The sequence below is a fragment of the Sciurus carolinensis genome, chromosome 4, assembly GCF_902686445.1.
Source record: "Sciurus carolinensis chromosome 4, mSciCar1.2, whole genome shotgun sequence".
Classification (NCBI taxonomy): domain Eukaryota; kingdom Metazoa; phylum Chordata; class Mammalia; order Rodentia; family Sciuridae; genus Sciurus; species Sciurus carolinensis.
Genome location: NC_062216.1, coordinates 13224340 through 13242334, shown reverse-complemented (window position 1 = coordinate 13242334; position 17995 = coordinate 13224340). Strand labels below are relative to the sequence as shown.

The 17995-nt window shown below is 40.3% G+C and overlaps 1 protein-coding gene across 5 annotated transcripts in view; it reads left to right on the top strand.

Annotated features, from left to right (window-relative positions):
• Window positions 1–12758, top strand: part of Adam7 (ADAM metallopeptidase domain 7) — a 47459-nt gene extending 34701 nt beyond the window's left edge. The window contains exons 17-23 of one of the 5 annotated variants that reach the window (XM_047548828.1): window positions 1860–1940; window positions 3378–3456; window positions 3979–4084; window positions 4449–4548; window positions 8428–8493; window positions 11434–11490; window positions 12484–12758. In XM_047548828.1, the coding sequence (XP_047404784.1) occupies window positions 1860–1940; window positions 3378–3456; window positions 3979–4084; window positions 4449–4548; window positions 8428–8493; window positions 11434–11490; window positions 12484–12540 (546 nt within the window). In that variant the 3' untranslated portion in view covers window positions 12541–12758. Of the gene's footprint in view, window positions 1–1859; window positions 1941–3377; window positions 3505–3978; window positions 4085–4448; window positions 4549–8427; window positions 8494–11433; window positions 11491–12483 lie in introns of all 5 variants that reach the window. The other 4 variants (XM_047548827.1, XM_047548830.1, XM_047548829.1 and 1 more) reach the window with 4 other exon arrangements.
• The last annotated feature ends 5237 nt before the right edge of the window (window positions 12759–17995 follow it).

Sequence of the window (17995 nt, the reverse complement as noted above, 5' to 3'; positions counted from 1 at the left end):
CGTCCTGTATGCAGAAAGGCAGGCCAAGAGGACAAATGGCAGGAGACGCACAGGGATTCTCAGGCAAGAGCAGAGGAAGCCCACCTGAGAAGGTGAACGTGGAGGCCCCCACCCAACAGTATGCATGGAAAAGAAGTCTTAAAAAGCTAGATTTTCATAGTTTCTTTTTACAGGGTTGTATGCTAATAGTCAAGAAAAGCCAAGGGCCCAGAGATTTCCCTTATTCCTTAGCGACCATATCAACATCTCCCACCAGAGTGGCACATTTGTTACAATGAGAAATCCAAGCGAACTCATAATTATCACCCAGTATCCTTATTAGCGTTATCCTAATGAAGACGAAGATGCTGTACACTTTATGAATTTCAGTGGATTTGTGGTGACGTGTAACCTCCACTATGGCCTCACAGAGTGGTAGTTCCACTGTTCTAAAAGTCCCCTGTGCTCTGCCTGTTCATCCCTTCCTCTCTCCCTGCTCCTGGAAACCCCAGATTTTCTTACTTATGCCCATGTTTTGTCTTTCCATAATGCCACACTGTTGGGATCATGCAGCAGGCGGCCCCTCCTCCCATTTATCGGTCAACTTTCTTCCATGTCTTTTCCTGGTTGACGGCACTTAGCCTGCTAGTCCCACCTGATGCACTACTGTCTAGATGCCTACGGTCTATTCACTGACCCACCTGCTCAAGGACACCCTGGCACTCCACAGGTGCTGGCACTTATGAACAAAGCTGTTGTGACCACCCACGTACAGGTCCCTGTGTGGGGCAAGCCTTCACCTCTCCAGGGTGAACACCAAGCAGAGCGACTGCTGGGTCATACAGCAAGAGCACGTGCAGTCTGGTTAGAGAACAGCAAAGTGCCCGTCAAGTGGCTGCAGGACTCTGCATTCCCAAAAAGGAGAAACACCCTCATGATTGACAAATCATGTACAACATACAGACGGCACTGACTTTTCTGAGGGAAAAAAAAATCAGGAAGCTATTTTAGCCAACTGGGAAATGAATTTAAATTAAAAAGAGGAAATGAGGAAATAGGTTATTAAAAACTAGTTGCAAGCAAAACAAGAATCAATTCAATTTTGAGAAAATTCTGGTTATTTATTCCTAATAGTTTGATTATGAGCATTAAAATATGAGTACATAATAATTACTTTTACAAAATTAGAATCTAAAAGTATTCAGCATATAGAGTTACTTTATATTAGGTAGAGGGGAATGAAGGGAGGGGAAGGCGTATGGGGGTAGGAAAGATAGTAGAGTGAAACAGACATTATTACCTCTCATGTACATATATGACTGCATGATTGATGTGATCATAGAATAGGTATAATCAGAAAAATGATTATACATTTTTGTATGATCTATCAAAATGTATAAATGTGGTCTACTGTCATGTACAACAAATTAGAACAAATAGAAAATTTTAAAATAAAAGTATTCAGCATAAATAATATTAATTGATATTAATAAAATACCCAACATATAAACATGGTTTAAAAAACTTAGACCCTCACTTGAAATCAGAAGAAACTCAACGGAAATAGAAGAAAACATTGTGAGTATAATTGTGATATTTTTGGCAAATTAACATTCAAAGAATAAGGGTATAAATACTTCAATATTTACTGAGCTCATATGTAACGATACTTGCACACATAATACTTTCATCAATCATTGAGAGAGGGTTGCTCTATCCACCAAAGATTCTACATGTGCAATTTCACAATTGAAAACAATCATACAAAATGCAACTAAATCACATAAAGTGGGATGTAGAATCTCCCATGTGACTGTGGGAGGTTCCAATGTACATAAATCATAAGTCATTCTAATCTGTGTTGGCTGCTTCGCTTCCAGGTGTGCAGCAACGGGGAATGTGTGAACTCTGAGAACGTCTACAACACAACCAGCTGCCCCTCTGAGTGCGAAGAAAATTCTGTAAGAGCCGATTGCTACTTAAGCTGAGGTCTCACCAGCCAGTTGTTTACATAAGCCTTTATTCATTTTCTTTTTAGTTTCTTTTTTTAATTTTTTTTTTATTTTTATTTTTACAGACTGCATTTTGATTCATTGTAACAAATGGGGTACATCATTTTGTTTCTATGGTTGTACACGATGTAGATTCATACCATTTGTGTAATCATACATGTACATAGGGTCATGATGTCTGTCTCATTCCACCATTTTTCATACCATAATATCATGGCACTTGCAGATAAATGGATGGAATTGGAGAAATATCATGCTAAGTGAAATAAGTCAATCCTCCCAAAAAAAAAGACAAAGGCTGAATGCTTTCCCTGATAAGTGGATGATAATACATAATGCGGGTGAGGAGTTGGGGTGTGAGAGAAACCTTTATTCTTGAGCCTGTGTGTGAGTGTGCAGATTTTTTAAATCAAATACATATTTGGGATCCATTTTTTCATGTATCATAAGTATAATTAATGCAAAGAGTCAAACCAGGTATTATTACACATAAATACTGCCAGTATTATAGGTAATTGTGTTATTATTAGATAGGTAATTTAGAAATCCAGTAACATATGAAGCTGAAACCTGAAGTTTAAAATCTAACCTATTACAATATCGCATAATTAAATAACACCATTACCCTAAAGTTTTTGAGAAAAACAACCAAAAATTATTCTAAGATTTAGCCCTGTTGAATTCTAGCAGTTTATGTTTGTGGGTAACATCTTCCCTAAACCCAGTTAATTACTTGTTAATATTTATTTGAATATGCATTCCATACTTTCAACTGTTGCATATTTTATGTGCAAATATATGTGTATGTGTGTGTGTGTGTGTGTGTGTGTGTGTGTGTGTGTCCAATAACATTTAAATAACCTTAGGAAATGAATAATATTCCTATGCCCTGTTTTTAAAATGGAACCAGACACACAGATACGTTTGGGGGAAAGCCAGCAGCCTAGATTTAACTCCAGTGGACGACTTCCAGGTCTCACACAGTGTTCTTTGATGGACTAAACTTTCTGCCACCACTTTTTCCCATGTTGGTATTATCTCATTATTACTAGACTTAGTGTCTGCTCTTTGACTGTGATGGGTTCAACTCTAGCAGAGGCTATTTTTTAAAGACATGAATGCTTTCTGGAGAGATAAGTCATGCTGTCTTGTTCATCTTCTGAATTTGTTGATATTATTCTTTTGTGCAAAGGTCTTCTACAAAGGTGTTTGCTAGTTGTATTATATTTGCTTATTTTTGTGCAGCACTGATTTTAGTATGCGGTTGAATTCATTGATCAGTAAGTGTGTGTGCATGTGTGTGTGTTTGATGTAGAATGAATGAGAACCAAAATGAGTGTGAAACATAGCTTCTGTCAGTCATTTGATAAAATTCTGATTTTCCAGGTGGATGGCAATGAACTTGAATGCCAGTGTGAGGAAGGACAGATACTTACGGACTGGGAAGAAACCTTAAACATTACCAGTGAGCATCCTAAAATACAACATCTCACATATATCAAAAGCCTGCATAGTGAGAAAGCTTTTTCCTTTTTTTCCTCGTTTGCTATATATTTGTTGTCTTTGTAATAGATTTGCATTTTTTATTACTATTCTGCATGTTTGGAGACCCAAATGGAATTTATTTATTATAGTTGCCTTTTAGAATGAATATGTCCTCTTCTAGCTAATCTGACTCAGTTCTTCTGAAAACCCCCAATACAAGAAAGCCTTTTCTATAGTCACTTAATAAGGAACCATCAAAACTCTGCTGGACAGTTGTGGTTCTCCGAAAAATAATGGAATCTTGGGTTGAGTGTCAATTGGTACTACAGATGATCATTTGCATAACATATTGGCTTTTTATTCTGTATAAAATACCCGGGGGAAGGGGATTAAAGTCCTTCAGGGAAGGAAGAAGTAGGGTCCCAACGGCTCCATTAAATGTTGATATTCTGTTGCTCCAAGGTTGACGCCCTGGTCAAACCCATGTTCCTTGATGTTGCAGATATCACGATCATGGTCATTGTACTTGTCCTGGTTATTGTCGGTGCTGGAGTGATCATGTTATTTATTCGTTACCAAAAATGCATTAAGTTGAAGCAAGTTCAGAGGTATGTCTGCAATTTTTGTGTGGAAGGAATATTAATAAGAATAGACAAGTTTTGTGGTGTCAGGGGATACCCCATGGGGGAAACTGTCTCTTGCTGAACACTTGTAAGAGCGGTAGTAAATCCAACTTTACATGCTTCCTTGTGGCCCAGTGATTATCCCAGTGGTTTCCAAGCTTGGCTGCACATTGAAGTCTTCCAGAGGTCTTGGAAAAATTACTGATGTTCATTCCTTCCCAATATATCGTGATTTGATTGTTTCACAGGGCAATCCATGCATAGTATTTAAAATTTTTTTCTAGATGACTTAATTTCAACACCAGTCTTACCCCATGGCTGTGCCCATATTCTATTTCCCTCCTGACAGCCCTCCTGGAGACTCCCGGGGAGTGGAGAACAAAGGATACTTTGGTGAGGAGCAGCAGATGAGGACTGAGTCAGTCTTGCCGGATATTCACCCCCTGCACGTAAGGCACTTGTACCTGCCATAGTTAATGAGTTGATGAGGTGGAGCTGGCCCTAAGCCAAGTGAGGTGAGACAGGTGGAGAAGTGATATAAGAACCCCCATACAGTGAGGCTGTCAGTCAGCAGTGGGGGAGGGTAGACACGGAGACTCCATTCCCAAGTAGAATAAACTGAGTGAATATAATGTTTATTTTGTGCAATATTTACGAACATGAACTATATTCTAATTCATAAAACAAATCTCAATAAACTTAGAAGAATCAAAGTCAGGCAAAAGGCATTCTTAAAATAAAATTATATTAGAAATCAGTTACAGAAAGATACCGAAAAAAATTCCTAATTGGGAATTCGATAACAAATTCTGAAGAAGTCATGCATCAAACAAAAAAAAATCGAAAGATAATTAGAAAGTATTTTAAACTAGATGAAACTTAAACATTCATCAAAATATGTGGGGAACAGTGAAATTAGTTATTAGAAGAAAATTTATAACTCTAAATGCTTATGTTATAAAAGAAGAAAGATGTCAGATTAATGACCTACACCTTTACTTTAAGAAACTGGAAATAGGAAAGCAGATAAATTCCTCATATGTAGAGAACAAGAGACTTTAGATATGTCACCAATGAAGTAGAAAACAGAAAAATAACAAAGAAAATCAATAAAACCAAGAATTGTTTTTCGAGAAGATTAGTAATTTAATAACTCTCCAGTCAGACTGTTCAGAAAAAAATATTCAGCACTGATTATCAATATCAGGATTCAGAATCAGGAGATTCTATGTATATTAAATTGATAATTAGAAAATATTATGAAAAAGCTTTATTTTAGTATATTGGCAAATGTAATGAAATCATAAAAGTTCTCAAAGATACAAATCACCAAACTTTATAAAGAAATAGATAAACTGAATATCCTTATGCCTAATAAGAAAATTGAATCTGCAGTAAAACGGAAGACATGTTCATCTGTGGAAAGATTCTATGGAATCTCCAAAACAGTGAATTTAGTAAGATTTCAAGACCCATGATTAGTACACAAAAAATTATTGTGGTTCCATAGACAAGCAAGGAACAATTCAAAAAGCAAAATGAAATAACAAAATAACATACAAATACAAAAACTAAGGCTAAATTGGACAAGTGATGTGCATGAAAAGCTATAAAACATTAATGAGATAAATAATTTAATGCCAAAATAAAGAGTGAAATGCATAGGTCAGAACACTCACTATTGTTGACTTGTCAATTGTTCCTATATTGATCTATAGTTTCAAAACAAAATTATCAATAGAATAATTTCGTAAAACTAATAAATGAATTAAAAGAATAACAATATTAAATCAATAAACATAGCCTGAGACCCAGTAACTTCTGACATGAATGCACCCAGCAGAAATCTATACCTCAGAGAGCATTTACAGTAATGTTCTAACAGCATAGTTAGAACATTAAGAAGATTAAAAGAGAAGACAGTCCAAAGGTCTACTAATAGTAAAAGGAAACTACAAACTGCAGTACATTCATCCAATGACCACTACAGAGAAAGGATAGCAGTTGAATGACCGATGTCTAACACTTGAATAAATCTGTCAACCAGACTGTGAAGCAAAAGAAGCCAAACCCAAAAGGAAACTGTAGGACGATAGATTATATCAAGTTCAAAAACTAGCAAAGCAAATCTGTGGTATTAGAAGTCAGCATAGCAGTTATCATAGGAAGGAGAGGCTCTTCAGAGGGGATTTAAAATTTTTATTTTTTGCCCTAAGAAAGTGGGGGCTGGTCACAGAGATGGTTCATCTGTGCAAATTCATCTACCTCTGCACTTAGTATTTGTGCATTTGTTTGTGTATGTTTATACAAAAGCAGAATGTTTGTTAAAATACCAGCCACAGCAATGCATAAAACCTGAGAAAGAAGCTGTAAAATCCTGCAGAGATTCCTATATAGAGTAACTTGTTTCATGCCCATAACAGCTGTTTTCCTGTGCATTCAGCTCGCTGAAAGCATTATGTGTTCAGATTAAGAAGCTACGAGGTCATTCCTTTTTTTAAAACATATATTACTGATGTGAAAAGCAACATCCTTCCAAAGATCATACTGATGAAACAGTGAAGGCATCTTGAAGGAGCAAGAGCCTCAAAGCTTAAGCTGAGCATCAGTGGACTCTTGCTGGATGCAAATACCAGTGAAGATACAACACCAGCATTTTAGAACTGGCGCCCTTTTTTGGTTTCTGTTGCTCTGTTTACAGAGCTCCAGATGTTGAAAAACATGCTCCTCCTAACCCCCAGGAGCACACACGCCACACTTTGGCAGAAATGCTTCTGTTGAACTTCACTGGAGTATTCAGAGAGGGACAGCGAATCTTTCTTTGTTAATTGACAGTTTGCTATCAACTTCATCCATTTGTATGTTTTATCATGCAAGAGATAGCCCAAGATGGTAACAAAAAAAAAAGTCCTAGTTGTCTTCTCTTACGTATAGAAAATACTGTGTGAAAAAGTTTTAAGCCTCCACTGAGATTTTCCAGTATGAAACTACATGATGCTAATATCAATCTCATATGTTTGCCTCAAGGTTTAAATGTTTAAATGAGAAACTCTATGTCACAGTGTTGGGTGTATATTTAGTACTTAATATTTGTTAATTATATTAATTATTCCATGCCTCACATGCTGATGCAGTTACTTTGCTAATTATGGCTTCCTTAAATTCGTATGTAAGTTAGGCGCACTCCCAGAGAAGGGACTGTGGTTGATGAAGGTACCTGAACAGGTGATCCCCAGATGAATAGTTATAGAAGCCAGCCAGAGATTCAAGCAGAGCTGGGACATGTTTGTTACATTTCAAGAGTGCAAACTCCTTAAAGAGCTTCTGGCTTTTTGGTTAAATGAAAGGCACTGAGGAGAGAAGCTTGATAAATATTTGTTGAGTATCTGGATAAATTCAATTTACTATTAATGGTGCACTGATGATAGACAGGGCTTTATAAATACAGGTCTTACCACAGTCTGGGCCATCGCATCTTACCTTTAGGGTTTTTATATTACATGACACAAAATTATTTGAAAGATAATGATTTAACTCAAGCTCATTTGGCACCTCAGTTCCCCATGAAAGGGCCACTCCTCTGCAAAATTGTGCTTGGGAGAAGGCGTCTTTGTTGTGACTTCCTTGTTACATCACTGATGCTTCATTTTTCCCCGCTGACACTCAGGGTCCCTCCCAGGTTTTGTTTCCACTGAATCACACTTTCTAATTGTTTTAATGTCTCCTGGGGACTTAACAGACAGCACTTTGAAGAGGGTAGCCTCAGTCCGGCCCATCTCTATTTTATTTATTTTTTTCTTTTTCGGTACCGGGTATTAAAGCCAGGTGCACTTAACCACCAAGCTGCATTCCCAGCTCTTTGTATTTTTGATTTTGAGTCAGGGTCTCCCTGAGTTGCCGAGGCTGCCTTTGGGCTTGTGATGCTCCTGCCTCAGCCCCCCCTGAGTTGCTCATTACAGGGGTACACCACCAAGTGCAGCACCCATCTGTATTTTAGTAGGAAGTCCTGGAGGGTCCAAAAGACCTTCCAGATGCTGAGGAATGTATCTGGCTGTGGAATCTCAGGATGCAGACCTACTAAGATCTGAAGGTTAGCAGACCCACCTGGTGCCATGCACAATATATAAAGAAAGCCACTCTCATGTGGCCTTGTAGACAGATCTTGGACTCTTGGATGCAAGACAACCTCCTAGGGAAGAATATTGTTTCCACGTCCTTCTGTGTTCCTACATTTGCTAGGGATGTATTCCAGGGATGGCCATGGGCTTGGGAAATAGTCCTATTTGCTTGAGTACTAATTGCAGGGAAATGGTCTCTCTTTTCACTAGCGGAGAACTGCAGAAACCCTGGAGAGCCTCCCATCCAGTTTCTCAAGTCCCCATTACATCACCCTGGTATGTCCCTGCCCCTACTGTTGCTTGCAGCAGCCTGTGTCCATTGCATTAATCCTTTTGATGCCAGGTGATCCTGTTGGATCCTTTAGAAGGCCAGTCTCACAGCTCTCTGATTTGGGGTGGAATAGCTCATCTGGGATAGAGACACACTCAGCAGCGTGGGGATTAGGGTGAGGAGAGGAGCCTGGAAATCCTGGGCAGCCCTGTCTTTGTTTAAAATGTTGGCAATTTATATCATTATGAATTCTCGTCAATTAATTTTTATTTTTTAAAACTACTGCATTCACATATTATTTATTGTGATTATTGAGTTTGCTTTTATCTCCTAAATTCTGCTCCTGAGATGAATGCCTTGCTCAGCTCAGCTCACCCTAGTCCTGCGATAAAACACAGTGAGGGTTTTCAGTGAGGCCTTGGCCAACCTGAGAGCTTTAAAAAGCGCTTTTAACCAAAGTGGTTAAAAAAAAAAAAAAAGAAAGAAAGAAAAAAGAAAGGAAGGAAGAAAAAAGAAAGAAAGAAAAAGGAAGGAAGGAAGGATGAAAGAAAGAAAGAAAGAGAGAGAGAGAGAGAGAGAGAGAGAGAAACTGCAAAATCTCAGGGAATCACCCAAACGCTAGCTCTTTCATGCAAAGTTGTTAGCTGAACAACTCTCAGAACTGGGCCTGAACACGTCAAGATTCTCAGATCTGTATTTCAAAATCAGCATTTCTCTTTAAGGATTAATGATGGTGATCAGAGTACTTTCCAGTCTGTGGTTTCTTAGAATCCTCGGACCACACTGGGGATCTCAGAGGGTGCCAGACTGTATTGCTGGAGCCAAAGGGCAAATACCCCCCTTCCCCATGGAGCCAAAGCAGTTCTGTCTTTGAAATGGGTTTAACTGGGACTCCAGGGGAAACAGCATCCAAATGAAGGCTCTAACTTTAAAAAGTTTGAGAATATCTTTTTTATTGGATAGGCAATATTAATTCTGCCTATCCAAGTACATGTCTTGTAGAAGTCGGTTCCTAAACCAACATGATGGATATTTGGGCCTAAATTTTCCTTGTTCTTTTCAGTTATACATGGCAGTAGATTGTATTTTGACATTCTATACATACATGGAGTATAACTTCCCGTTCTTGTGGTTGTATACGATATGGAGTTTCACTGGTCACGTATTCAAACACGAAAGTAGGAGATTTATGTCCAATTTATTCTGCTGTCTTTCCCATTCCCATGCCTCCTCCCTTCCCCTGATTCCCCTTTGACTAATCCAATGAATTTCTATTTTTCTCTCCCCTACCTTATTGTGGATTGGCATCCGCATATCAGACAGAATATTCAGTCTTTATTTTTTGGCAATTGGCTTATTTCACTTAGCAAGAGAGTCTCCAATTCCATCCATTTATGGAAACATGTCATAATTTCTTTCTTCTTTATGGCCAAGTAATATTCCATTGTGTACATATACCACATTTTCTTTATCCACTCATATGTTGAAGGGTAGCTAGATTGATTCCATAGCTTAGCTATTGTGAATTGACCTGCTATGAACATTAATGTGGCTGCATCACTGTAGTATGGTGATTTTAAATCCTCTGAGTACATACCAAGGAGCAGGGTAACTGGGTCAAATGAATATTCCATTGCTAGTTTTCAGAGGAATTACCATACTGCTTTCCAGAGTAGTTGAATTTATTTGCAGTCCCACCAGCAATATATGAGTCTACCTTTTTCCCCACATCCTTGCCAACATTTTTTGTTACTAGCATTCTTCAGGATTGCCATTCTGACTGGTGTGAGATGGAATTTCAATGTAGTTTTAATTTGCATTTTTCTAATTGCCTGAGATGTTGAACATTTTCCATATATTTGTTGACCTTTCATATTTCTTTTTCCGTGAAGTGCCTGTTCAGTTCTTTTGCCCATTTATTGTTTGGGTTATTTGTTTTTGATGTTAAATTTTTGAGTTCTTTATATATTCTGGAGATTAATGCTCTGAGGTGCAGTTGCTAAGATTTTCTCCCATTCTTCAGGCTCTCTGTTCACATTCTTGATTGTTTCCTCTGTTATGAAAAAACTTTTTAGTTGGATACCATTCCATTTATTGATTCCTGATCTTAGTTCTTGCACTTTAAGTGTCTTGTTGTAGAAGTCGATTCTTAAACCAACATGATGGATATTTGGGCCTAAATTTTCTCTCGTGGTGCAGGGTCTCTGGTCTAATGCCTAGATTCTTGATCCACTTTGAGCTTTATGCAGGGTGAGAGATATGGGTTCAGTTTCATTCTGCTACATAAGGATTTCCAGTTTTCCCAGTACCATTTGTTGAAAAAGGCTATCTTTGCTCCAATATATGTTTATGGTCTAGTATGAGATAAGTGCATTTATGTGGGTTTGTCTCTGTGTCTTCTATTCTGTTCCATTGGTCTACATGTCTGTTTTGGTGCCAATACCATGCTGTTTTTGTTACTGTAGCTCTGATGTATAATTTAAGGTCTGGTATTGTGATGCCTCCTACTTCACTTTTCTTGTTAAAGAGAAAAGTGGCTATTCTGGGCCTTTTATTTTTCCAAATTAATTTCATGATTGCCTTTTCTGCTTCTATGAAAAACATCATTGGAATTTTGGTAGGAATTGCATTAAATTCGTATAGCACTTTTGATAGTCTGACCATTTTGACAATATTAATTCTGCCTATCCAAGTACTTGGGAGAAAATCTCTTACCTAAGATATTCTAGGAAAGAGTTGCAAGTTTTTTCAAGGACTAATGGTTCCAATAAGACTTTATCTAATTGGCATTATCCATTCCCTCTCCATAGCAACTTACAAACTGTCTTAGATTTTTCATGGAGTAAGAAAATGTGGTCTCTGTGTGTGTATATGCCCTTAGGTGTGTGTGAGTGTGTGCTCGTATCTGGTGCAGTTCCTGATACAACATAATTTATTGATTACAGAAACCTACAAATAAAGATCCAAAAGGAGTTGCAGATCCCAATCAAAGTGCCAAAGTGGTAGGTTCCTTTGACAGAGTCCCTCCCCCTTTTATTTTTCAAATGCTGGGATTCTTTTGTGCTTTTTATCTGCTTTGGTTTAGGGAGCCCTCTGAACTTATCAAAAGAACAAGATGTTAAAACTGTTTTTACCAGTATGCTGAAATCGGAATTCTGCCAAGCATGTTTTGTCCAAGACTATTAAACTGGACCACAGGAGCAAGCTAGTATTCAAGAGTACCCAGACCTTGACACATATGAGAAATAACAGCAACAACATTTTTCTCTCAGACTTTTTTTGGCCAGAGTATACATACCTGCAGGTTCTCCAAGTGTTTTAAAGGACATACCTGTGCTTGTGATAATCAGAGAAAAGGCAGTTATTCTGAGGATTGCTTGACCACAGTTTTTCTAACCAAATAAAAAAATGACAGTAGGTGAAGGGTGATTTCACACTTGAATTACTATGTCTGTTCTGGAAAATTTATGAAAAAAATATGATTTTGATCAAAGAGAGAGGAAATGACTGTTGTTTGGGTATGTTTCCAAGTTTTTGTTTTCCTTCCTTCCTTCATTCATTTTTGTCAGTTTCAACAACATGCTGGGGACTCTTTTCCTCCACACGGTGTTCTTAGAAGGAATTCTGCACAATACAGAGACCCTGCTCCTGCTGAGAGAGAGAGAGCAGAACATTTTTTAATGATCCTTCCCCTCCCCAGTGACAGGTCTGTCGCACAGGGAGTGAAGAGTGGAGATACTCCTTAGTGCAAGCCAACTGTTTGACATCTTACACTGGAGAACAAAACTGTTCCCTTTCTTTTTTTGATTGGCTTGCTCATTTTATAAGTGAACAGTCAGCCATGGCTGAGGAGATATCTAAAACAGTGTGCATCAATGTAGTACCACAGAATCCAGGAAGGGTATTCTAGCTGGTAGATAGAAATGAGCAACTGCAGTACATGTTTATGGATTTTGTGGAAAGCAACTTATCTCTGACCATCTGTTTCTGTTTAGACCTTGAAACTTGACATCCAGAATGGCTGTACCAGTCTGGGCGGATCCGGGATATAAGATCTTCACAACCTTCCCTCCATTTTTGTTACGAGTATTTCAGTAGGGTTTCAAATGTTCTTTATCAAGGCAGAAAACACTTAAGAGAATTTCTTTCTGTTAATATTTACTTGTAGAATTCACAACCTATAGCATAGACGTATGCTACTGGAAAAAAACAAAAAAAACAAAGAAAAAAAAAAAAAACACCACGTCTATGGCTTTTCAGATGCTCTTTAGCTTAATATGAAAATGAAAGTCTCTTTGCTCCAGCACTGGCCTGCAAAATGTTAATCTAGTTACTTTTTAAAAAGTTAAAACTTGGAGGATGCTAACGTATAACCCTGAGTCTAAGAAGCAACATCGCTCATGGGTGGTTAGCTCTTTGGGGGCGTGAAAGTACTTTAATTGGAACCAGTGTCCTGATGTCCTTAAATCTGATCTAAATGAAACTGCTGCCTGCAGAAATGCCAAGGCGGGCACTGCAGGGTGGCACTGGCTCCGTAGTCAATTAAGTGAAGGAGGCAGAAGAATGGTAACCTCCACTGCAGAGCAGTCCTTACAATCACAGGGCTGGCAACAGAGCACACAGGAGCTCCTGGCAGTTCTAATTTTGTGGGTTTGCCTTTCTAGAATTCCTTAAGAGGCTGGTGGAGAAATTGGGAGGAAATAAGCATTTCTGCAAATTAACTCAGGCCAGCCAGGAGGATGAGCTCAGACCTCCAGGGAGGGCCTCCGGGTCCTTGGATGACACTTGAGCCCGAGGGTGCAGTCTCTGAACCTGGCCTGTCGGAGCCTGTCAGTGTGTTAGGGTGCATGCCTCAAATGGGGTTCTCCACTTTCTCTTTGTGAACTGTTAAGCCTATTGCAGTTCTTTTGTTTCATTTGCTAAAATAAAGATCTCAAGTACTAAGTGAGACTTTTCTGACTCGGTGAAACAGGCTCGGGCGAGTTGGCTGCCCGCTGTCCTTGGCCAGTCTCTTGCTGGGTGCTTGCTTCTTTCTCAGTCAGGAACACGGCGACTCAGCACGTCGCCCCTTCAGCTTTGCACATGCTTCTGTAGTTCTCATCGAACCTCCACTTGAGGAGGAATATCCATGAACGTGTTTGGAGAGCAAGATGCCAATTTAAACATTGTACGTGACTTTTGGGAGGAAGAAACTCCATATCAGATGCATAGCAGTCTTAAGGCCCACAGCCATCCTCTGACATGCCCAGTTAAAGGACAGCCACATCTTTGCCTTCTCCTGAACACCACCAATGCGGTGGGCAGTACACATTTGGGTATTATCTCCCTCCCTCCATGAAAGGATCACCTTCCCATTTTTTTTTTAATTGTTCCCACATCTTTTCCAGAACACTTACCTACCATCGTCTGTGCTTCAAACCTGGGCTCCACATTCAACTAGCTTCTAAATTCTGATTACATTTCCTCTCAAATTTCTTCTCCTTCTTCTAAGCAGCTCTAGTACCCTGTAAATCCTCCTGCCTTGTGGCTTCCTGTCTAGAGAATGACTCTAGATTTCTAGCCTGCTTCCCTTTTCTTCAGATAACAGTGGGACCTTGTGACAGGTCAGCCCCTCTTTGATTTTAGCTTTGCCATTCTGCTTAGCCCAGGCCTCAGGGGCTTTTATCAGCCTCCTTACAAATACTGCTGCTGCTACCTGCTTGGTTTCTTAGGGATCCTCTCCTTCCAGGCCTGTCTAGAAATTAGGGAGCAATCCTTCCAGCTTCTCCTCACTAGTTGTCCAGCTAACACAGAGAAATTCTGCATGGTTGTGGAGTCAGTCACAATGTCACAGGAATAGGCATCAGGAGTCCCTGCTCCATCCTTTGGGATGGGGGTGTGTGTGAAGAATTGGAATTAAGTTATTCTGCTCCCCAGACCTCACAGTTAAGGTTTTAGGGGCTGGATGTCTGCATGATCTCCACACCAGGCCCAAGTGGGCTCTACTGGATTTCATCTGCATACTACCGCTGCATTCCTACATCTAGCACCTGATGCTTACAACCTCTGGCTTAGAGGATTAGAGCCTGTGTCTGCTCTTCAGGTGCAGCCCTAACCTAATGCTCTCTGGCTCTCGTCACCTCTGGGGAGTTGAATCCTCTCCCCTGAACTCAGAGTTGCTGATAGGAATTCTGCTGTGAACCAACACATCTGCTAGGCCTGTGGTCTGAGACCCTATGCCTCACATCTGCCCTCGTGGAATTCTTGCTGCCCTGCCCAACACATGGACTTAGAATCCTTCCTGCTGCTGGAACCTGCCTAAACTCAGACCAAGCTGGTTATCTTCTGGATGCTGTGACTGGGCCTGTAGTGAGTCATGGCTTCTGTGTCCTGGACAGAGGCAGATTGGTCAGGAAATGAACAAAGCTTGAACTTCAGGGGCCCAACCCGTTGGCCTCTCCCAACATCTTTGAACTAATCTTTTTTTTAACACATCTTCTTCTTTTTTTTTTTTTTTTTAAATGGCCTTTGGTGGGACAGATTTGAGTTGAGGAGGAAGAAACCAAATATTTTATAAGCAAAAGTGACAAAACCTCTAAGAAACAAATGGAATTGGGCAGGGTGGCACGCAGTCAATAATCCTGGTGATTTCTGAGGCTGAATGAAGCAGGAAGATTGAAAGTTCAAGACCAATCTCAAAAATTTAGTGAGGCCCCAGGTGAATTAGCAAGATCCTATCTCAAAACAAACAAACAAATAGGACTAGGAATGTAGTATAGGATAAAGCTCTCCAGGGGTTCAGTCATCCCTATTAAAAAAAAAAAAAAAAAGAAAGAAAGAAAGAAAGAAAGTTAAAGAAATAGAAAGGGGACAAAGATTCATGTCTGCTAGCTGGAGTTTGTAGACCCTAAGGTGAGGAGTGGGCCTGCCACAGATGGAACTGGCTTGACAGGTGCCCCAAGTCAAAGCTGCCAGGCCTCCACCAGCTCTCCACAGACTCCCTGGCTGCATGTGCATGGGGCTGGGGACCCAAGAGAGAAGCACAAAAGATAAAATCCATGAGATCTGAAAACCAGCTACACCAGCCCAGAGGTTGAAGTTCCACATACTCCTGAGGTTTAAGCAAAACATCTGCTCAAATCACTTACCACTATACAGAGCAGGTCCAAGGGCAGCTCACAGAAAAGAAGATAAAATATAAAAGTAAGAAGACCTGAGCTGATCGATCAGTGGCTACACACTGCAGGAAGGAGGTTCGTAGGGCAATGTGAGGGGCAATAGATTCTGCAATGTAAGTCAGGAAAGTCCCTTTTAAATTAGAAAAATCAGAATTCACTTTTAGTATATAGTCTAAATGCTATTGTGCCATCCTTGGCACAATCTCGAGTATATCTGGACGTAAGTTGTGTCAGGAATATGGCGTTGGTGATCCAAAACAAAACCAAGAGCTTCTCCTCCTGGTGGCTGACCCCAGCCCTCACGCACAGGTTCCAGCATTCTCTCGTCTCGACCATCTCACACAAGACACTCTGCCTTTTCCTCAAGGTGTCTTTCCTGACAATGATGACAGAATTCAAAAGTTCACACTGGATATGCCAAATTTGGAAAGTTATATTCTAAATAAAGGTATTAACTTCCTTATCAGCATGCAAATGTCTGGGTACCTGACCACCCATCAACGAAGTTCACAGACCCACCACTAGGTGGCCGCAGAGCTAACTGAATTTCATGTTCGCTGCAAAATTGCTCAATGATTCTATCCCTTTTCTAGACATCGCTAGGCCTTCGCAATCTTGACTTTAAATAAACTTACTAAGAAATTTGCTAAACTGTATTATTGATTATTAAAGATGGAAATACAGGTGAATTGACTATAAATACCACTTCCTTCTCTGCCAGGAATGTAAATCAAAATAAACAACAGGGACCATATACTTAGATGACAGGGGGACTAGGAAACCTTTGACTGGAGAATTTAAATGGGAGAAGCAATGCTCTTTACTGTCAGCTCTGAAGTCCAATCTTCTCGATGTTGGAAGGCCAACAGACCCAAATAACCCAATCTCTTGAAACCAAAGTGGAACTCTCATTTCCATCTGTCTTGTTTGGTTTTAACTATACTACTTTATTTTTTCAAAGGCCAGCAAATTGACATGGCCCACTACTACCATGTCGTGGAAACCTGAAGAGTCCCCCTTCCCCTCCCCAGAAATATGTCATGGATACTAAAAGTCAGGAAAAGGCAGCAGCAGCCCCTGTGACATAATCAGGCTTTATGGTGGACCCCTGATGACAACCGAGGTCCCTCTACTAATCATCACCAAAGAATGGAAAATATTGATAAGATCCCTAGCCTTATTGGAAGCTTCCCGATCACTTTCTAACCGAAGGCCAGCTTTTAGAAAACTCAAGGGCCTTTGTCTAAGGAAGTGGCTGTTTTGTGGGCTTGACAGACTCCATTAACATCTTTCTCCAGGAAAAGCTGTAATCATGAGCTACATGTAATGGATATTGATTACTAAGGAAAGATATATATATAACTTTAAACCTCAGGGGTCTCCAGGGACAAAAGATAGAAAAGAGGGTCTTGAGATCACAGGAAAGCTAACCGGGCAGAAACTGTCTCAGAGCCATTGGGGAACCTTAGGTAAGTGAATTCAGAAGACAGTGGCGTCCGCTTTGGGGCATCATGGCTTGCTCCAGCCACCTGAAAACAAACCGCACTTAGTGAGCACACACTGTTGTCAGGTATTCTTGTGTATTATTTCATTTAACTTAGAAACAGCTCGATGGACTAACTACTACTAGTATTCTCATTCTACAGCTTGAGAAAATGAAGGTCAAATGATTTACCAAAACAGAGAGAGCTGATTAAGCCCTGTAGTCAGAATCTCAAACCAGGAAGCCTACCTGCAAAGGTGGTGCTTTTAGTTAGTTATTATGGGCTGCCGATGTAAGTACAGTTTTGATAGAGAAAATGAACTCCCATGCACAACCACCCCACTGCCACCATCACCACCTCAGTGTGCAAGTGAAATGAACCTGCCTCAGCCCTGCTTTCTGTCCACCAAGCTCCCGGTTCTCGCAGCCACTGTCACAGTGCTGCATGGGGTCACAGAGAAGGAAGAGAAAGCAAGACCGGCAGCTGTCGCCAGTTCATGCCGACCAGGGCTGAGGTGCTGCTGTTCAAGATGAGCTCCATCTGTGGAGGGACCTGAGGGGCTCCTAGTCCAGTCCCTGGAAGGCACTGTGCCATCCCGAAATCTTTTCTTTGTTTACAGAGCCTCAGATTCTGGAGGATGCTTTTCCAATGGACAGATGTCTCCCTGGGTGGGCAGACTCTGCCTCTGCCCCGATGGTGTGGGGACAGGAAGGCAGCAGAAAGTCCATGCTCAGCAGCCAGGGGACCAGGGGATGTTAGGCGCCAGTAAGGAGAGCCCTACGATAGAACTTCTTCCTCGTTTCACAAAATAAAGGGTGCAGCCGACGGGTGGTCACTTTGGACACCTAGGGAAAAGGAGAGTATCT